At 41.4% G+C, this 18,760-nt stretch overlaps 1 protein-coding gene across 1 annotated transcript; it reads left to right on the top strand.

Moving 5' to 3' along the window:
• The first annotated feature begins 245 nt into the window (after positions 1 to 245).
• On the top strand, positions 246 to 662 carry LOC138881504 (uncharacterized). Its single transcript, XM_070161736.1, has one exon. The coding sequence runs from the start codon at positions 246 to 248 to the stop codon at positions 660 to 662; it is 417 nt and encodes a 138-aa protein (XP_070017837.1).
• Positions 663 to 18,760: the final 18,098 nt, after the last annotated feature.

The following is an 18,760-nucleotide window of genomic DNA, read 5'->3' as shown; positions in this document are numbered from 1 at the left end:
TTTACTATCTAAGCAAGAAATTCACCAGTTATGAAGCCAAATACACTTTGTTGGAAAGGACTTGTTGCGCTTTGACATGGGTCGCTCAGAAGTTGAGGCATTATTTGCAAGCCTACACCACTTACCTCATAACCAGGTTGGATCCTTTAAAATACATATTCCAGAAGCGAATTCCCACTGGGAGACTAGCAAAGTGGCAGATCCTGCTTACGGAATTCGACATAGTATATGTCACTCGCACGAAAATGAAAGCCCAGGCGTTAGCAGATCATTTGGCTGAAAATCCGGTCAATGATGAATACAAACCTTTGAATACTTACTTCCCGGATGAAGAGGTAAACTCAGTTGAGGCAATATCCGAAGACATCAATGCTTGGAAAATGTTCTTCGATGGAGCGGTAAACGCAAAAGGTGTTGGAATGATCTCGCCCACCGGTCAGCATTACCCAGCCACCGCTAGGCTTCGGTTTTTCTACACAAACAACACTGTCGAGTACGAAGCTTGCATTATAGGCATGAACATGGTAATCGACCAAGATGTTGAAGAACTGTTAATCATGGGAGACTCAGATTTGATTATCCGACAAGCTCAAGGAGAATGGGAAACCCGAGACGTCAAGCTTATTCCTTATAGGCAACATGTGGAAGAACTTGGCAAATGATTCAAGTCAATAGAGTTCAGGTACATTCCTCGCTGCCACAATGAACTAGCTAATGCACTTGCCACTTTAGCCTCAATGCTGCCGTACCCAGGCAATGCCTACATTGATCCATTGGAAATCCAAATTCGGGAAAGGCACGGTTATTGTAATATGGTTGAAACAGCACCAAATACCAACCCATGGTATCATGACATCAAAAGGTTTTTGAAAACGCAAAAATATCCCGAGCAAGCCAGTGGAGACCAGAAGAGAACTATTAGGCAGCACGCGAGTGGTTTCTTTTTGAGTGGTGATGTCTTGTACAAGAGAACTCCGGACCTCAACTTGTTGAGATGTGTTGACGTGGAAGAGGCTGGAAGAATCATGCATGAGGTACACGCGGGAAAATGCGGACCCCACATGAACGGGCATGTTTTAGCAAAACAAATCCTTCGAGCAGGCTATTACTGGATGACCATGGAAAAGGGCTGTTTCAGCTTTGTCCGGAAGTGTCATCAGTGTCAGTGCACTGTGTGAACATCAATTGAAACCATCCCGTATCTTTTGGTTTATGGAACTGAAGCCGTAATACCCGCGGAGGTTGAAATCCCCTCTCTCCGGTTCATCGTTGAAGTTGAAATTGAAGACAGTGAGTGGGTTAAAATTCGGTTGGAACAGTTAACCTTGATCGATGAAAAGTGAATGGCTGCGGTCTGCCATGGGCAGTTGTACCAACAAAGAATGACCTGTGCCTACAACAAGAAAGTGCGGCCTAGAAATTTCAAAGTAGGGCAACTCGTTTTAAGGCGCATACTTCCCCATCACCAGGAAGCGAAAGGAAAATTTGCTCCTAATTGGAAGGGCCCATACATCATCAGAAAGATATTGCCAAAAGGGGCGTTGTATCTGGGCGATATTGAAGGGAAGGATCCCGAAGCAGCTGTAAATGCGGATGCAGTCAAAAGGTATTATGTTTAGCTTTTCTGCAGTGACAACTTTGTCCGATTGGGATGACGAAGGCTTTCATTCTCGCTACCCAAACACTCCCCGCCCTTTGTAAACCCATTTGATCTGGTTACTCTTCTTTGATTACCCTCTTGGGAACCGTAAACTGTTAAAAAAAAGCAAGCAAAAAGCAAAAGCAAAAACAACAAAACAAATGTTTCCCTAAATTACGTTCGACTTGATTCCAAAAGGATACGTAGGCAGCCTCTCCCTGGGGTTCAGTCACACCAAAATAAAAATCCAATTTTCCCCAAAAGTGAAACTGGGGCAGATGTTATAATGGTTCGGCAATGAGACTACCTGAACGGTTCCAAAGTTGTAATTTCATCCAGATTCTTTTTACCCAAACCTTGTTCAAGTCCTTCTGATCAATCAGCAAAGGCGTCGGAATTAGAAAACACAACTGTTTGGATCCGATGCAATCAAACGAGAGAAATAAAATGAGAGAGTCTTATTTGGTGAAAACCCACACGGGCACCATGAGGCGATAGTAAGCAGAGAAATGAAAAATAGGAGAGTCTTGTTAGTGAAAACTCATAAAGAGCACTATAAGGCAACGGTGAGAAGAGAAATGAGAGAGGTCGATTGGCGAAAACCTGCAAAAGGCGTCGTTGATCGAAAAGAAGAAATCCCTCATCACCATTGGTATTGAAAGAGTCCTAGCAAGGTTTATCGGTTTAAAAACACGGGTCGCAATGGATATATGAGAACTTGGATAGTTGTGCGGGTTGGGCATCCAGTCCAAGAAGCATGTCATGTCTATTGAAGTCTGCATGCACCCCAGATAAGTCCGTCCTTCCTCCCTGAAAAGGACATTTCTCTCTAAATTCATTTTCTTGCCTTTTGCTTACTTTTACTTGAATCCCTTTCGGTCTAACTCTGTTTCCGAAACTAATACAAAGAAAAGGTGGCAAGATTGGCTTTACAGGGTCCTGCCTAACAAAAGTTGAAAAAAAAGTACCCAGCCTCAGCGGGTGCATCAAGTCGATCCCGACTGGCCATGATGGCTGATGCTTTGAACTCAAATTTATTGAAAAGGAAAAGAAAGCCAAAGGCAAAATCCTAAAGGCGGAATAAAGTGAAAGGGTCGAAGCCCCACGTGGGTAAGCCGTCATGAAATCTTAAAAGCTAAATCCCTCGGTTTGAAAGATAGATCAATCTTCAAAAAACCACTAAGCGGCAGAGGTTCTCAACAAAGGTTCGGGCCGAGATCGAGTGATGGAGACAATCAAGGCCACAAAACCAACCATCGTTTCAAACTAACAATTGTTCTTTGTTTAAAATTGAAACAGGTGCAACTCAAGGCAGCCGTGCAAAAGCAGATGTAGCCAAAAGAAAAGCTGTGCAAAATCTAGAAACAACTTCGCAGAAACAATCAATCCAGAAGGGAAGTTTTCCTCCAAATTTGTTTCCTGCATTTTATTGAAATAAAAGAAATGAAACGGAAAATGAAAAAAAAAAAGAAGGAAAAAAGAAAATCTGAAAAAAATGATAGTTTAAAATCCCTAATCTCAACCTTTTACGCCTTTTGCCAACATTAGGGCTCCAATACCTGAGTTGAGATCTTATACATAGGGCCTCCATTCCCTAGTCTCCTTTTGCCAACATTGGGGATCCAATCCCTGAGTTGAGATTTTAGACATAGGACCTCCATTCCCTAGTCGCCTTTTGCCAATATTAGGGCTCCAATCCCTGAGTTGAGCTTTTTAGACATAGGGCCTCCATTCCCTAGTCGCCTTTTGCCAACATTAGGGCTCCAATCCCTGAGTTGAGCCTTTTTAGACATAGGACCTCCATTCCCTAGTCGCCCTTTTGCCAACATTAGGGCTCCAACCCCTGAGTTGAGCATTTTAGTCATAGGGCCTCCATTCCCTAGTCACCTTTTGCCAACATTAGGGCTCCAACCCCTGAGTTGAGCTTTTTAGACATAGGGCCTCCATTCCCTAGTCGCCTTTTGCTAACATTAGGGCTCCAACCCCTGAGTTGAGCATTTTAGACATAGGGCCTCCATTCCCTAGTCGCCTTTTGCCAACATTAGGGCTCCAATCCCTGAGTTGAGCTTTTTAGACATAGGGCCTCCATTCCCTAGTCGCCTTTTAGCTAACATTAGGGCTCCAATCCCTGAGTTGAGCTTTTTAGACATAAGGCCTTCGTTCCCTAGTCGCCTTTTGCCAATATTAGGGCTCCAATCCCTGAGTTGAGCCTTTAGACATAGGGTCTCCATTCCCTAGTCGCCTTTTCGCCAACATTAGGGCCCCAATCCCTGAGTTGACATTTTAGATATAGGGCTTCATCCCCTGAATAGTTTAGATTTTATTGCAAATAACTCACAAAACTTTCCTAGTGAAAACTGGGGCAGAAAAATTTCATTCGTTTGTTTGTTTTTGGTGTCTGAGCAGGTTTTACCTCGAGACACAGGGTTCGAGATGACCAAAAGAATGAGTCTCAATCCATAATAAAGAAAAGAAGAAAAAGAACAAAAAAAAAGTGAATTCAAAGTGGTGAGGCAGACAAAGATGCAAACTGCTCAAAACTTGATTGAAGTCACAAGCTTCGCATGTCCCGCCTTGATCCAATGCTAAAGAAAGAACTAACACCTATAGTTTGCGAGCATCAAGATTCAGATCGGGGTCCACAGCAAAATCAGCTAAGACTCAAGATCAAGCTTCAAGAGATTTATAGATATGAATCTTGTAACTCGTAGCTGATAGGCCTAGCTAGTTTAGCTTTTTATTTTCCTTTTTGGTGTAATAAGGAGGTCAGCGAGTAGTAGCAGCAGCAACGGTGAAATCACATCTCCCGGTAGTCCCAGCTACCAAAACTTCCAGAACTATACTGACCTGATTCCTTTATAGTCAAGGATATGTAGGCAACCTATGAAGCAAGGTTCGGTCAGACATTTTTCAAAAATGCTTCGCATAGAGTGCCAAGCAGGCAAAAACCCCTCATAATTGCTCATTTTATCTTTGTCCGAAAACCCTTCGTGTCTCCGAGCAAAGAGGGCCAGCTGTGAACACGTGATTTTTGCCTCGCATGAATTACTCCTACAGAATCTCCAAAATTAGGATTTTCTTTTTATTATTTGGTTTTTAGGAATTAATTGCTCAATTTTCGTGTTTGTTTACATTTTGTGTGCATAATTAATTTTATTTAAATCATAAAAAATAGCAAAAATACCATGCTTTTAATTTAGGATTTAATTTTACACTTTTTAGATTAATTAGTAAATTAGTTTGTTTTATAAAATATGAAAATCATAAAAAATAGTTCATTTTTGCATTTTAACTCTTTAATTTTTGAATTTTATAGTTTTTCTTTAAATTTAAGATTTAATTAATTATGTAAATACTATGATGAGTGATTAATCTAATCGGGTAGGTTAATTTAGTTAATTAATTAATTTAGGTTTTACTTTAATTTGAAAGGAAAAGTATTTGAAATTGAAAAAGAAAAGAAATAAAAGAAATCCGATTTTTCGGCTGTTACAATTGAATTTCCCCCAGGCCCAAGTGTTAAACACTCATTACTCGTCCAAAACCGGCCCAAACCCGCATCTCAACCCGGTCCGGTCACCCCTTCATCCGAAACGACGTCGTTTGATTACCCTTTGATCACGGCCGTTGGATCTCCTTAATCAAACGGTCCGGAACTGGGGAGTAAATAATATATATATGTCCAAACGTTACCCTACCCCCAAGCTTCGTCTCCCCAACCCCTTCTCTCAGAGACCCTCACCCAAAAACCCTAACGTCGCCCTGAGATCCCACCGCCTCAGGCTGGCAGCGCCACCCTCAAACCACCCCAAATTAACACCGTAAAACCCCCATGGCTTCCTCTCCCCAAATCCTCACTCTGTTTCCCTCGAATCTTGCCAGAACTTCTCGAATCTTAGATCTAAGGTGGAACCCTAAAATCCCAAAATCTTAGATCGTGTGTTCTTATCAAGAACACACAATTAATATCGAATTGGACCGAAAATTGAAAGATTTTGAAGACTCGGTCTCCGTTTCTTACTGGTCCGAGATTTTCTTTTAGGTATTTTTCTTTTCTTTACCTTTTGATATTTAATTTTTATTTTTTGTTCTCTTCTCATCTTCTTCTACTCTTTCTTTTATTTTTCTGATTTTTATTTTTTATCCTTTCATCTCTTCAAATCATCCGTATTTGCATGTTAGTTTTAGAACTTGTTTAATTAGTATTTATTTTCTGTTTTTTTTTTAAGTTTCTTCGGGCCCAAAATTGCACGAGTCTTTAAGACTCTGTAAACGAATTAGTAAAGGTCTCTGAGCTTTCAATTTTGAAATGGGGCTTCGATAAAACCAAAAGCCCAAGAGGGGATTCGACCTGAATTTACAGACCCATAACATTTGAATTGGGTCAATTTGACCCATGTGTTGTCTGGTCTCTTAAGGTAAAAACAGGGCTCATAAGGGGTGATTTAGGAATTTAAGATAAAGGAATAATTTGTAACTAACTGAGGAAGCTTCCTAGAAGCTGGGATGGGGACTTAACTGAAAATCTGATTTTTACAATAAGGATACTTAAGCAAGAATAAAAATTCAAAAAAAGGGTTCAAGTGCAAAACTGAACCCATTCTATGCTGCCCTAAGGCTTGCCTATAAAGGCATTGTAACTTCATTCTCAAGTGAGATTTTGAAGAATGACAACACTAAAAAAAAGCTTTTCAAAAAGTCTGAGCTAAAAGAATTTCAAAAATTTTGGCATTTTTGGTAGAAATTGATCCAATTCTGTGATTAGTCTTTCAATCCTGAAACCTTTAAATTCTAGCTTGTTCTGAATTGAAAGATGGTGTAAAGGCTATTGTGCACTGTTCCATTTCTTTTGAAGTATTGCTGTTGTTGACTGAACTCCTCACCTTGCTGATCTTTAAGCATATCTTCTTCTTCTTTTCTTTATTGTAACCAGGTACTCACCGCACCTCATTGACATGTTGAAATGAAAGGCTTCGAAGCTGTTTGATTGAGCTTGAAAATCAGTGACACATTTGTTACATAGATGTTATTTTTGCAAATATTTGCTCCTGTAATTAATTAAGTTTTCTTCATATGCTTGTTTGCTCTTTTCTCTTGTAGTTTCAGGTTCTGTTAGAAACACTGAATAAGTATTTGCTTTCAATCATTTGGTTTTGGATGAGTTAATACTCTGTTCGTATGAATGGTTTGTCCTTCAGTTTGTTTTGCTTGAATGAACAAAGATCCTATTCTTATGCATGAGATATTGGTTTAGTGCAGTTATGAAGTCCAGTAGAATTAAATTTGTTTAGATCTATATTAGTCTGTTGGGAATCAGAGTTTGTTTGTGGTGATTTTGGCTTGAGTCTGCTGGAGTGATGTGCATAAGTGTGGGACAAGAATTCTTCAGTTGCAATTTATCCTAGTGAGCGTATTCTGCCATTTGGAAATCATGTATTATTTTACTTTATAAAATTATTAATGGTTTTAAAGTTGGTAATCAATTTACAGTCATTTGGATAAGGAAATTGTCTAGGTGATTACTTTAAGGGTCGATCTATATACAGAATTAGTCTTGATGTGATTGTAAGCATGTTTAAGTAGAGTTTGATATTTAATTCAGATTTGTTTATTTGACAATCCCATAAAGTTTTTATCTACTGTTGTATGTGTGGAAAAGGGGATTAATTAAAGTTGGAATCTCATATAAATGTCCATTGAGTTAGCTGGAACTGATTTAAATTGGATGGCATGTACAGTTGTGCATCGTTGACAGCTAGTTGGGTTCATGTTGATACCCTTTAATTTTCAGATACTGTATGCACGCCATGGGGACTCGATCTCGAGTCTGGCATTCCCTAACTCTTTGATTCTGTGAAGATTCTGGCCATTCTCTGGGGCCTGGACTTTGAGGACTCCTAAAATGTGAATCATGGGCCTCATCATGTTTGGGCCTTCCTTTTTAAAATTCCCTTTTAATTGTTGTAGATGGCCCGAGCCATTTGTTAAACAAATAGATTTTCTTTCTTCTTTAATGCAACGGTTTTTTGTTTATGTTAGTATGAACGTTAGTTTAAAAAAGGGTAAAAAATCCCAACTCTTTTAGTGTTTAATTAATTAGATTCCGTTAATTAGTGAGGTGCTCCATAATAAATAACACCAATAGTCTATGGCCCTCATAATTTTAAAAATAAGAATTTTAGACAATTAGATTTGAGGCGTGCCATATTAAGTAAGATATAGTTTATGGCCCTCAAAAGCTTAGTTTGAGTTTCCTTTAAAAATCGGAATCGAGGTGTGTCATGCCAAATAAAATCTCAAAACCCATGGCCCTCACTTAATTAATTTTAATTCTTTAGAAATCGACGTGTTCCATTTAGTTAAATTTTCTGTGGCCCTCGCAAAGTTAACAACGCGTAGTTGCTTTAGGCATGTCATTTTAATAATATTACCTTCTTAAAGTCGGGCGCGCATTTCATGTGACCCAAATCCAAAATCTTAATAACGTTGAATAAAATGTGTTTCGGATTGCGGGTGCATTTCATGTGACGCGGTCCAAAGACATATTTTAGATGACGTTGAAATCTTCTTAAAATTAATTAAAAGCGGTTAATAAAATTAAAATGTATCATAAGTTAAAACATGTGTTAAAATCAGATAATAGGCCGATTATAATAGTTTAAGCGACCGTGTTAGAACCACGAAATCCGAGGGTGCCTAATACCTTCCCTCGGGTTAACAGAATTCCTTATTCAAAATTTCTGGTTCGCAGACTTCAAAAGGAAAGTCGAATTTTCCTCGATTCGGGATTTAAAATAAACCAGTGACTTGGGACACCAGAAAACAAACCATCCCAAGTGGCGACTCTGAACAAAATTGAATAATTAATCCCATTTCGAATAATGTCACTTAAATTGGAAAAACTCCCTTATATCCCCTCTCGGGTGTGAAAAAAGGAGGTGTGACAATAGGCGGCCTTGGTACCATAGGGTACCATCATCCATGCCATGGGAAAAAGTCGTGATCTTGTATTTATGAATCCCCTCTTTCAGTTGTGCTAACAATGGATCGTTGAATTGCTTCTCTTTCACTTCCGTCACAAGCGATAATTCAGCCCTATTCTGCACAATCACTCCTCCTTTATTAGAGTCCGCTAGGCGAACTCTCAAACTAGCCAACTGGTGAACCTCCCTGGCCAACAGCCTCTGATATGCCTCCAAATGAGCCAAGCTCCCCATAGATTTTCGACTAAGAGCATCCGTTACAACATTAGCCTTTCCTGGGTGATAGAGAATATCAATGTCATAGTCCTTGAGTAACTCTAGCCATCTTCTTTGTCTCAGATTCAACTCCCTCTGCTTGAAAATATATTGAAGGCTCTTGTGGTCCATAAATACATCCACATACACCCCATACAAATAATGTCGCCAAATCTTTAGTGCAAACATTACTGCCACAAGCTCTAAGTCATGGGTTGGATATTTCTTTTCATGGTTCTTAAGTTGCCTAGAAGCGTAGGCTATAACCTTTCCGTGTTGCATTAACACACACCCAAGCCCGATCCTTGAAGCGTCGCAATACACCACAAATCCCTCTGTACCCTCTGGCAGGGTTAATACCGGTGATGTGGTCAGTCTTGATTTCAATTATTGGAAACTCCATTCACAAGCATAGGACCATTGGAATTTAACTGCTTTTGGGTCAATTTAGTCAATGGAGAGGCAAGAGTAGAAAACCCCTCCACAAATCTCTTGTAGTACCCAGCCAAACCCAAGAAACTGCGAATCTCTGTTGGAGTGGTAGGTCTGGGCCAATTCCTCACTGCTGCAATCTTTTGAGGATCAACCATAATTCCTTCCCTGGAGACGACATGACCCAAGAATGCGACGAATTCAAGCCAGAATTCGCATTTCAAAATTTTTGCATACAGTTGATGTTGCTGAAGAGTCTGCAGAACTGCCCTGAGATGGTTAGCATGATCTTCTCGACTTCAGGAATATACAAGAATATCGTCAATGAATACTATCACAAAGGAGTCTAGAAAAAGCTTGAAGACTCGATTCATAAGATCCATGAAAGTTGTCGGGGCATTTGTTAACCCAAAAGACATCACCATAAATTCAAAGTGCCCATACCGAGTCCTGAAAGTTGTTCTTGGAATATCCTGTTCCCTTATCTTCAATTGATGGTACCCAGACCGCAAGTCAATTTTTGAGAAACGCATAGCACCTTGCAATTGATCAAACAAGTCATCTATCCTTGGTAGAGGATATTTATTTTTGATTGTGACCTTGTTGAGTTGCTGGTAGTCAATAAACATCCGTAGCGACCCATCTTTATTCCTTACAAACAAGACCGGTGCGCCCCATGTGACACAGTCGGCCGGATGAAACCATTTTCTAGCAAATCCTTCAATTGCTCCTTTAGATCTTTTAGCTCTGCCAGTGCCATTCTGTAAGATGGAATTGATATAGGCTCCGTGCCTGGCATCACATCGATCCCAAAATCAATCTCCCTGTCCAGAGGAATTCCAGGGAGTTCATCTGGGAAGACATCCGGAAACTCATTCAAAACTAGCACGGACTCAAGGCTAGGCGCCTCGGCATTGGTGTTCGCAACCTGAACTAAATGATAGATACACCCTTATTGATCATCTTTGCAGCTGTAAGGTAATAAATAAGCCAACCTTTAGGAACTACATTATCTCCCTTCCACTCAACAATGGGCTCATTAAGAAATTCAAGCCTTATGGTTCTAGTCCGACAATCAAGTTTGGCAAAGCATGAATAAAGCCAATCCATTCCCATTATTACATCAAAATTGACCATCCCCAATTCAATAAGATCGGCCATGGTATCCCTACCCCGTATCGTAACAACACAACCTCTATAAACTCGAGCGGCCGTAATAGTCTCACCCACCGGAGTAGACACCGAAAATGGCTCATGAAGCTGATCCGGTTCTATCCCAAATTCCATAGCAACAAAAGGGGTAACATAGGACAAGGTGGAACCAGGGTCAATAAGTACATAAACATCATGAGATTGGACAGTCAAAATACCTGTAACAACATCTGGAGAAGCCTCTGCAGTCTGGCGGCCACTCATAGCATAGAACTGGCTGGGTCTTCCTGAACTCTGCACACCACCCCTAGATACACCATGCCCCGTGGGTGCTGGGGCACCTCGAGCTAGAGAGGGGACTGAGGATGTAGCAGCTGTTGGACTGGATGATTGTGTTGTGCCCCTACCCACTCCCAGGCGGGATGTATGACAATGCCTCTGAATGTGGCCCCTCATCCCGCATCTATAACATACGGGTAACTCCAAGTAGTAAACCCATGAGTGCATCTTCCCGTACTTGGGGCTCGGAGACCTCTGCTACTACTGGGATCTCTCTCCTAATTGACCCCACTGATAGGATCCTATGTTGCCCTTACTGGGCCTGAAACGACTCCACTGTTGCTACTGGCTGGGCCTTGATGGCGGTGCACTGGCTAAAGACTGTGCAACAGATTGGGATGGCCCTGATGATCCTCCTCTAAAAGCTGATCTTCCCCCACCGAATGATTCACCCATGTTGCCCGTAGACCGGGTCCTTCTGTTACCCTCTCTCTCCATTATGTTCTTCAATTTACGATTCTCTGTGGCCTGAGCAAATGCCACCATCTTCCCATAATTCATGTCAGAATTCAATGCAGCTGTAGAAGCCTCATTAATAGTTAAAGGATTGAGACCCTGAACAAACTGACGCACCCTAGCCCCCATTGTGGGCAACATATGAATAGCATATTTAGACAGGCGAGCAAACTCCATATGGTATTCCCACACACTTCTGCTACCCTACTTCAAATTCTCAAACTCCGCTGCATGGGCTTCCGTTGTCTCGGCAGGAAAGAAATGATCTATAAAGGCATCAACAAACTCGCTCCACCTCGCCGGAGGGCTCCCCTCCTCATGGGAATCTTCCCCCAACTCAAACCATGAATAGGCCACCCCTTTCAGATGGTAGGCAGCCAACTCTACTCCCTCTGTCTTAGTTGAACGCATAACCCTGAGGGTCTTGTGCATCTCATCAATAAAATCCTGAGTGTCTTCTTCTGGATTGGTACCCGTAAATACTGGAGGGTCTAACTGAAGAAATTTGTTCACCCTAAAACTGTTGTAATCCCCTTGCTGGCTGGATGAACTAGGCACAATATTTTACCTCTAGTCTTGAGAGGCCACTAGCTGGGTCAACATCTGAATAGCTCCCCTAAGATCCCTATCAGAAATACTATAACCGGAAGCTGGGGATGGATGTGGAATAGGAGTATCAATGGGAGGGATAGTAGTACCCTCCGTAGGTGTAGGAACTGGGGTAGTCTGCTCTGGAATAGAAGAACCAGGCAGGGTGATAGCAGGGCGACTACCCTCACCCGCAGTGTCAAGCAGTAAATCATCAGCCACTCCTGAGGTAGCATTAGCTTTTTGTCCAGTTCTCGCTTTCTTCTTAGGTGTCATTTACTGAAAGATAGGACAATGCACTAATTAGAGAGGGAATAGTTTCATAACAAATTGTACCGCACGATCCAGAATATCAAAGAAGGGTGTTATTCCAAAATGCCCAAGTAGCCTCCAACTTATAGATGTGGTCGAACACACACCGATAAGAAGGACTCTACTAAACACGGCTCCGAGACATCCTAGGACACTTTAAAACCTTAGGCTCTGATACCAAGTTTGTCACGCCCCAAAATCTCAGGAGGCGCGACCGGCGCTCAATCAAGTGAACCCAACTGAGCAAGCCTTATCAAACACTTTCAACCCATATCAATAAGAATAAGGAAGCCATGCTTTCATTGATTTAGACAATAGGAAAGCTAGTACATTCAACACGGTTAGTTCATTTTATATCACAACCTTAAACCGTAGTTAAGTTTCCAAGATCCTATACAATTACACTTTAGAGAAGCGAGAGCTAGAATTACAACATAGTTCGTAGACCCATCCAACACCCGTAGATAACCCACACATATGTCTACGGAGCCTCTAAGGATGCAAAAGACAAGTATGACAATACCAATGACAAAGCCCCGGCTATACCTCAAAAGTGGATATCTATAGCAAAAGATGTACAACATAACCCTCTTGAAGGAGAAAGGGGCTCACCAAGACTTTGACAGGAGGATGCTCCGCTACACGCGATCGGCACTATCCGTTATGGAGCCACCTACATTCATCTAAAAAATGTAGCGCCCCCGGCAAAAGGGATGTTAGTGCTATCGAATAGCACTAGTTTGTATAACTAAACACCATCTAGTTAGAAAGGACTTTCATACAAGAATAAAGAGGAAATCATAAAGACAATAAAGTTTCAAATAAGCACCATGTCAACAATATAAGGAGGTTCACATGATTTTCACATAGTTTCTAAAATTTTAGATTGGAGCATCCCACACTGTTGCATCATTATTCACTTTGCCACCGCTTCTTTGAGCGGAGTTCGATTCCGGCCCGATCGGCTAAGCCGTCTCCCGGAGACGTTACCATTATTTCATTCACACTTTCCAGTTTCAATCATCAATACATTACCACCATGTGTATATATCATGGTGTCCGATCACGGTCCGATCGGCTAAGTCGCATCCCCGAGACGTTACCATTTTCTATTATTCCTCTCACTCAAATCTTTGGTTACACATGTATTAGTTTACCGACACTTGAGGACACAATTTCCACATTCCATAATTCACGTTTCACATTGTTCCCGTTTTCAACATTTACTTTGCCACTTAAGATCATAGGCGCATACAAAGGCAATTTAAATCATAAGCATAGAGAGGAATTCGTCAAGTTTGGCATATTAGTCCCAAAGTAACTTTGGCATGACATTTAGGCATTTAGTACATATATCATGTTCCCCACACATCCTCCATTTACAAAGAATAACACATTAAACATATGAAGAAGTACCTACCACATACATTTTCTCAACAATAATTCACTTAACATAACAAGTACTGCACCAATCACGTTTCGAACTTACAACATTTACACGGGCACCATGGAAGCTCAATTTCTAAGAGACAGGGTTTTAGCCATACATACCTGAAATTTGCCCCTTAATGATACTACAATGATCCAATACACTTAAGCAACTTCAATCTACAATACAACATTCAATAGGGCCAATATTAGTAACAAATTCCATAACTTAAGCCATTTAGGCATATTATCAAACACCTTGTAGGTATAGATCTTTACATCTTATAACCATAGTATTAGTTCATCCAACTATCACCATTAACCAACAATTTATTTCACCATCATTCCTAACCAATTTTATAACTTCCAATAACATATGTATGACCACCCATTCACACCCAACCAACAAATCCTATCAAATAATCACCTTTTAATCTCTACAATAATTATGTATTTATATTGGAAACTTATGGCTTCCAATCACCACACCAAGAGTTCCAATACATAATTTATACTCATATTCCCATAATATATCCATATATGTAAGTCCAAGGGTAAAAGATTACCTCTTGTAGACCAAATCTTGAAAGACAACTTTGGGGTGTTTTTGAAGAAATCCTATGAAATCCAATCAAAATCATGTTGTAACTAGTGATTGAGAAGTGAAATCATCATGAAAACAAATTAAAAATTCACCTTAGGCGTGCAATTGGATACCTTGGTCTGATTGGGGATAGAGAGGATGCCCTAGTCTTGAAAAATGACTTAAATCCTCTCATTTCCCGTCCTTAGGTATATTTAGAGGTCTACTACTAGCCTGCGCTAATGGCCGTGCTCAGAGGCAGAATACTTCCCGATATGCGGTCGTGCTTCCGTCGCGCACCTGGGCGCGCATATGACACATGCCCAGTAAAATGGTCGTATGTTTTTGTATACACCTCCAAATGACAAACGGTTTGATGCATCAAAAACTAGACTCAAAGAGCTTTAATTTGATAGGTTTTGCATCACACAACTCCTTATATAACTGGAGATATGATTGTCCAAAGTGATGTCTTGTGCTTACTCATTCACAACTTTAGTCCATTATGAAATTTTCCAACTTGGCTTAGACTTAGGCCTCTCCTTAGACCCCAAATCACTTATAATATGACTTATATGCTTATTAACATATCCAATTGATATCCATTATATCATGAATCCGCACTTGCACACAAAATAAAATAATTAGCCTACCTTGGCTTCACGAAATCTTAAATTACTTGGCAAAATTTTCTGGGGATTTACGGTATTGTACCTCTTAGAGACTGCCATGCTATGGTGTAGAAGGAACATGGCCCACGTGGATAAAGGTCAATGTACTATTAGCGCATTGGATCAGTTCAAAGCGGAGTTCAAGCGACAGTTCTTTGCTAACAATATCTTGTATGAGGCAAGGCGCAAGCTTAGGGAATTGAAGCAAACAGGGAGTATACGTAACTATGTCAAGGAGTTCACTACCCTTATGCTTCAAATCCCCAACTTAACCAATGATGACTTGTTGTTCCACTTCATGGACGGGTTGCAAAATTTGGCTAAGCAGGAGTTGCAACGCCGACAAGTCACTGATATAGACCAAGCCATAGTGGAGGCCGAATCATTGATGGATTTCAGGCATGGAAAGCACGACAAAGGCAATGGCAAGGAGTCAAAGGTTAACAATGTCAAAGGTGGGGGAGACCGTGGCAAAGGCAAGGAGATACAACAACAATACTCCAAGACTCAAGATTTCAAAAAGTCGAGTGGCCGTCAGGGCTACGCCGAGAATAAGGCACAGGTTGAGAAGAAGGGATGCTATATATGCGGAGGGCCACATGGCTTCAGGAATTTTCCTGACCTCAAGAGTCTCAGTGTCATGGTACGTGAGCGAAAGGAGCAGCCACAAAGAGAGAGTTCGGGAACCGCACAGTTGGGTATGATCAGATTATGTGGGGATGTCACAAAGCAAGCTATCCAACCTACCAAGAATGGCAATCAGTACATGGATATCACGATCAACAACAAGCCCGCTCGTGCAATGGTGAATACTAGAACAACTCATAATTTTGTGACTAAGGCTGCCGCAAAGAGACTAGAATTGAAGCTTGCTCCAACTAACTCTCGCATCAAGACCGTGAATGTCGAGATACAGAATGCTCGTGGGGTAGCTAATGGAGTTGGTGTCAAATTGGGAATTTGTAAAGGTATGACAAACTTTACCGTAACCGCTATGGATATCTTTGACATCATACTAGGGCAAGAGTTCTTTAGACATTGTCATACTTTGATCGACCCCTACCTCCAACATCGGTTATGGAGCTAGAAGGAGCTTGCATGGTACCTACAATGATTATGCCACATGGACAGATCCAAGCACAACTCTCAGCTATGCAGGTTGTCAAGGGGATCAAGAAGAGGGAGTCGACGTTGTGGTAAACATCACAAGTCTGGAGGAAGACAAGAGTTTTCAAGAGACACTGCCGCCTTGCATAGAGAAGTTTCTTGAGGAAAACAAAGATGTCATGCCGAGGAGTTGCCTAAGCACCTGCCGCCTAGGCGAGAGGTGGATCACAAGATTGAGTTGGAGCCAGGGGCTAAGCCACCCACATTTTCCCCATATCATATGACACCACCCGAGCTAGAGGAGCTCAGGAAACAATTGAAAGAACTGCTAGATACTGGTCACATTCGCCCAGCAAAGGCACCTTTTGGCGCACCAGTATTGTTCCAGAAAAAGAAGGATGGATCATTGCGTTTGTGCATAGAATACCGAGCACTTAATAAGGTCACAGTGAAGAATAAGTACCTGATCCCGCTCATTGCGGACTTGTTCGATAGACTTGGGCAAGCCAAGTACTTTACCAAGGTGGATCTTCGAAAGGGCTACTACCAGGTTCGCATTGCGAAAGGGGATGAGCCAAAGATAGCATGTGTGACGATATATGGAGCCTTTGAGTGGTTGTTGATGCCCTTCGGCTTAACCAATGCACCGGCCATATTTTGCACCCTTATGAATAAGATCTTCCATCCCTACCTTGATCAGTTCGTGGTAGTCTACCTAGACAACATAGTCATCTACAGCAACACCTTGGAAGAGCACATGGAGCACCTAAGGAAGGTTTTCCAAGTCTTGCGAGAGAACGAGCTATACATCAAGAGGGAGAAATGTGAGTTCGCACAATCAAAGGTGCACTTCTTGGGCCATGTCATTAGCAATGGAGAGCTACGCATGGACGAGGCTAAGGTACGTGCTATCCAGGAGTGGGAGGCACCTATAAAGGTAACTAAGTTGAGATCCTTCCTTTGCCTTGTTAACTACTATCGTCGGTTCATCAGTGGATACTCAGCAAAGGCCTCACTATTGACTGAGTTGCTAAAGAAGAACAAGCCATGGGTTTGGACGGAGTATTGTCAAAAGGAATTTGAATGCCTTAAGACAACTGTAATAGAGTAGCCAGTCTTGGAATTACCTGACTTTGCCAAGACATTTTAGGTGCACACAGATGCCTCAAACTTCGCCATTGGGGATGTCCTGATGCAGGATAAGCATCCCATAGCATTTGAGAGCCACAAGTTAAATGAGACGAAGCGGCATTACATGATGCAAGAGAAGGAAATGACTGCCATTGTGCATTGCCTTCATACATGGAGACACTATCTGCTCGGGTCGAGGTTCGTGATCAAGACTGATAATATGGGTACTAGCTACTTTTAGACACAGAAGAAGCTCACACCAAAGCAGGCTAGGTGGCAGGATTTCTTGGCCGAGTTTGATTATACGGTAGAGTATAAGCCAAGAAAAAGTAATGTTGTAGCCGATGCCTTGAGCCGAAAGCCGAGCTTGTTGCAATCACTTCGGCGAGATGGGACAATCGGGACGCTATAAAAGAAGGCATGCAGCATGATCCAGCATCCAAACAGCTTATTGTCACGACCCAGATTTTCCACCATCGGGAGTCGTGATGGCACCTACTCGTAGAAACTAGGCAAGCCGCGAAATATAGAAATTCTAACTCTTTCATTTTAATCCTTTTTACAATTTTGAATTAACAGGTAATCAACATTTGAATATTAATGATAAACAGAACAAGCGGAAGACTTATACAACTAAAAATAACCAAGCCAGTACTACAATGCCAATATACTCCTCTACCCGAAATCTAGTATCACAATATTCATGGACTGTCTATGAATACAACATACAAACGGCTAAAAGAAATACAATCTGTCTCGAAGTCTAATGAAACAGAGTACATAATAAAGCAGAAGAGAACGCCCGGCCTGCGGACGCCTGCAGGACTACCTCGGGATGTTTGGCTGGATTGAAGGCAGGCTCCCCAAATGCTACTGTCCAAAAGCTGCTCTGGAATTTGCACATAGTGCAGAGTGTAGCATCAGCACAACTGACCCCATGTGCTGGTAAGTGTCTGGCCTAACCCCGGTGAGATAGTGACGTAGCTAGGAACAGACTCTAGATAAACTTGTGCAGTTATATAATATACAGCGGAAATAAATAGGAATAAACAATTAACATGGGAGGGGGTACATGCTACGGGGGAGATATCAAATCCAGCAGAAACTTAAGAGAAATATAAGGGAACAATTCAAGATTTGCTACAAAACAATAATAACACTGTTGCGGCGCTCAACCCGGTCTAACTGTAACATTGTTGCGGCGTGCAACCCGATCCAATATAATATTGTTGTGGCGTGCAACCCGATCCAACATAACATTGTTGCGGCGTGCAACTCGTATCCAACATAACATTGTTACGGCGTACAACCCGTTCCATATATAGTATTGTTGCGGCGTGCAACCCGATTCATATATTTATATACCTTTATCAACAACATACCAAAAGTCCCGGCAAGGGAATAAACTACACTATCCCGGAAAGGGATTCGACAGTAAGAGTAAGTACGTCCCGGTAAAGGAGAAACAACTATAACCAATCTTTACCCAACTTCTACTCATCTCAGCTAACACAAATACTCAATCATAAGTAATTTCCACGAAAACAAACTTAATCCTTGCTCAATATCGAGAATCATCAATTAAAGCATCCGTAGTATCATTTAAGAACACAACAAATTGCAATTTAAGACTCACGGTCATGCTCGACACCAACGTATAGATACTCGTCACCATGCCTATACG

The sequence above is a fragment of the Nicotiana sylvestris genome, chromosome 11, assembly GCF_000393655.2.
Source record: "Nicotiana sylvestris chromosome 11, ASM39365v2, whole genome shotgun sequence".
NCBI lineage: Eukaryota > Viridiplantae > Streptophyta > Magnoliopsida > Solanales > Solanaceae > Nicotiana > Nicotiana sylvestris.
The sequence above is the reverse complement of the archived record's forward strand: the minus strand, read 5'-3'. Positions and strand labels throughout refer to the sequence as shown.

Excerpts from the sequence above, each read along its gene's own strand:
- LOC138881504 (XM_070161736.1), top strand. The coding sequence starts at position 246 with ATGAAAGCCCAGGCGTTAGCAGATCATTTGGCTGAAAATCCGGTCAAT.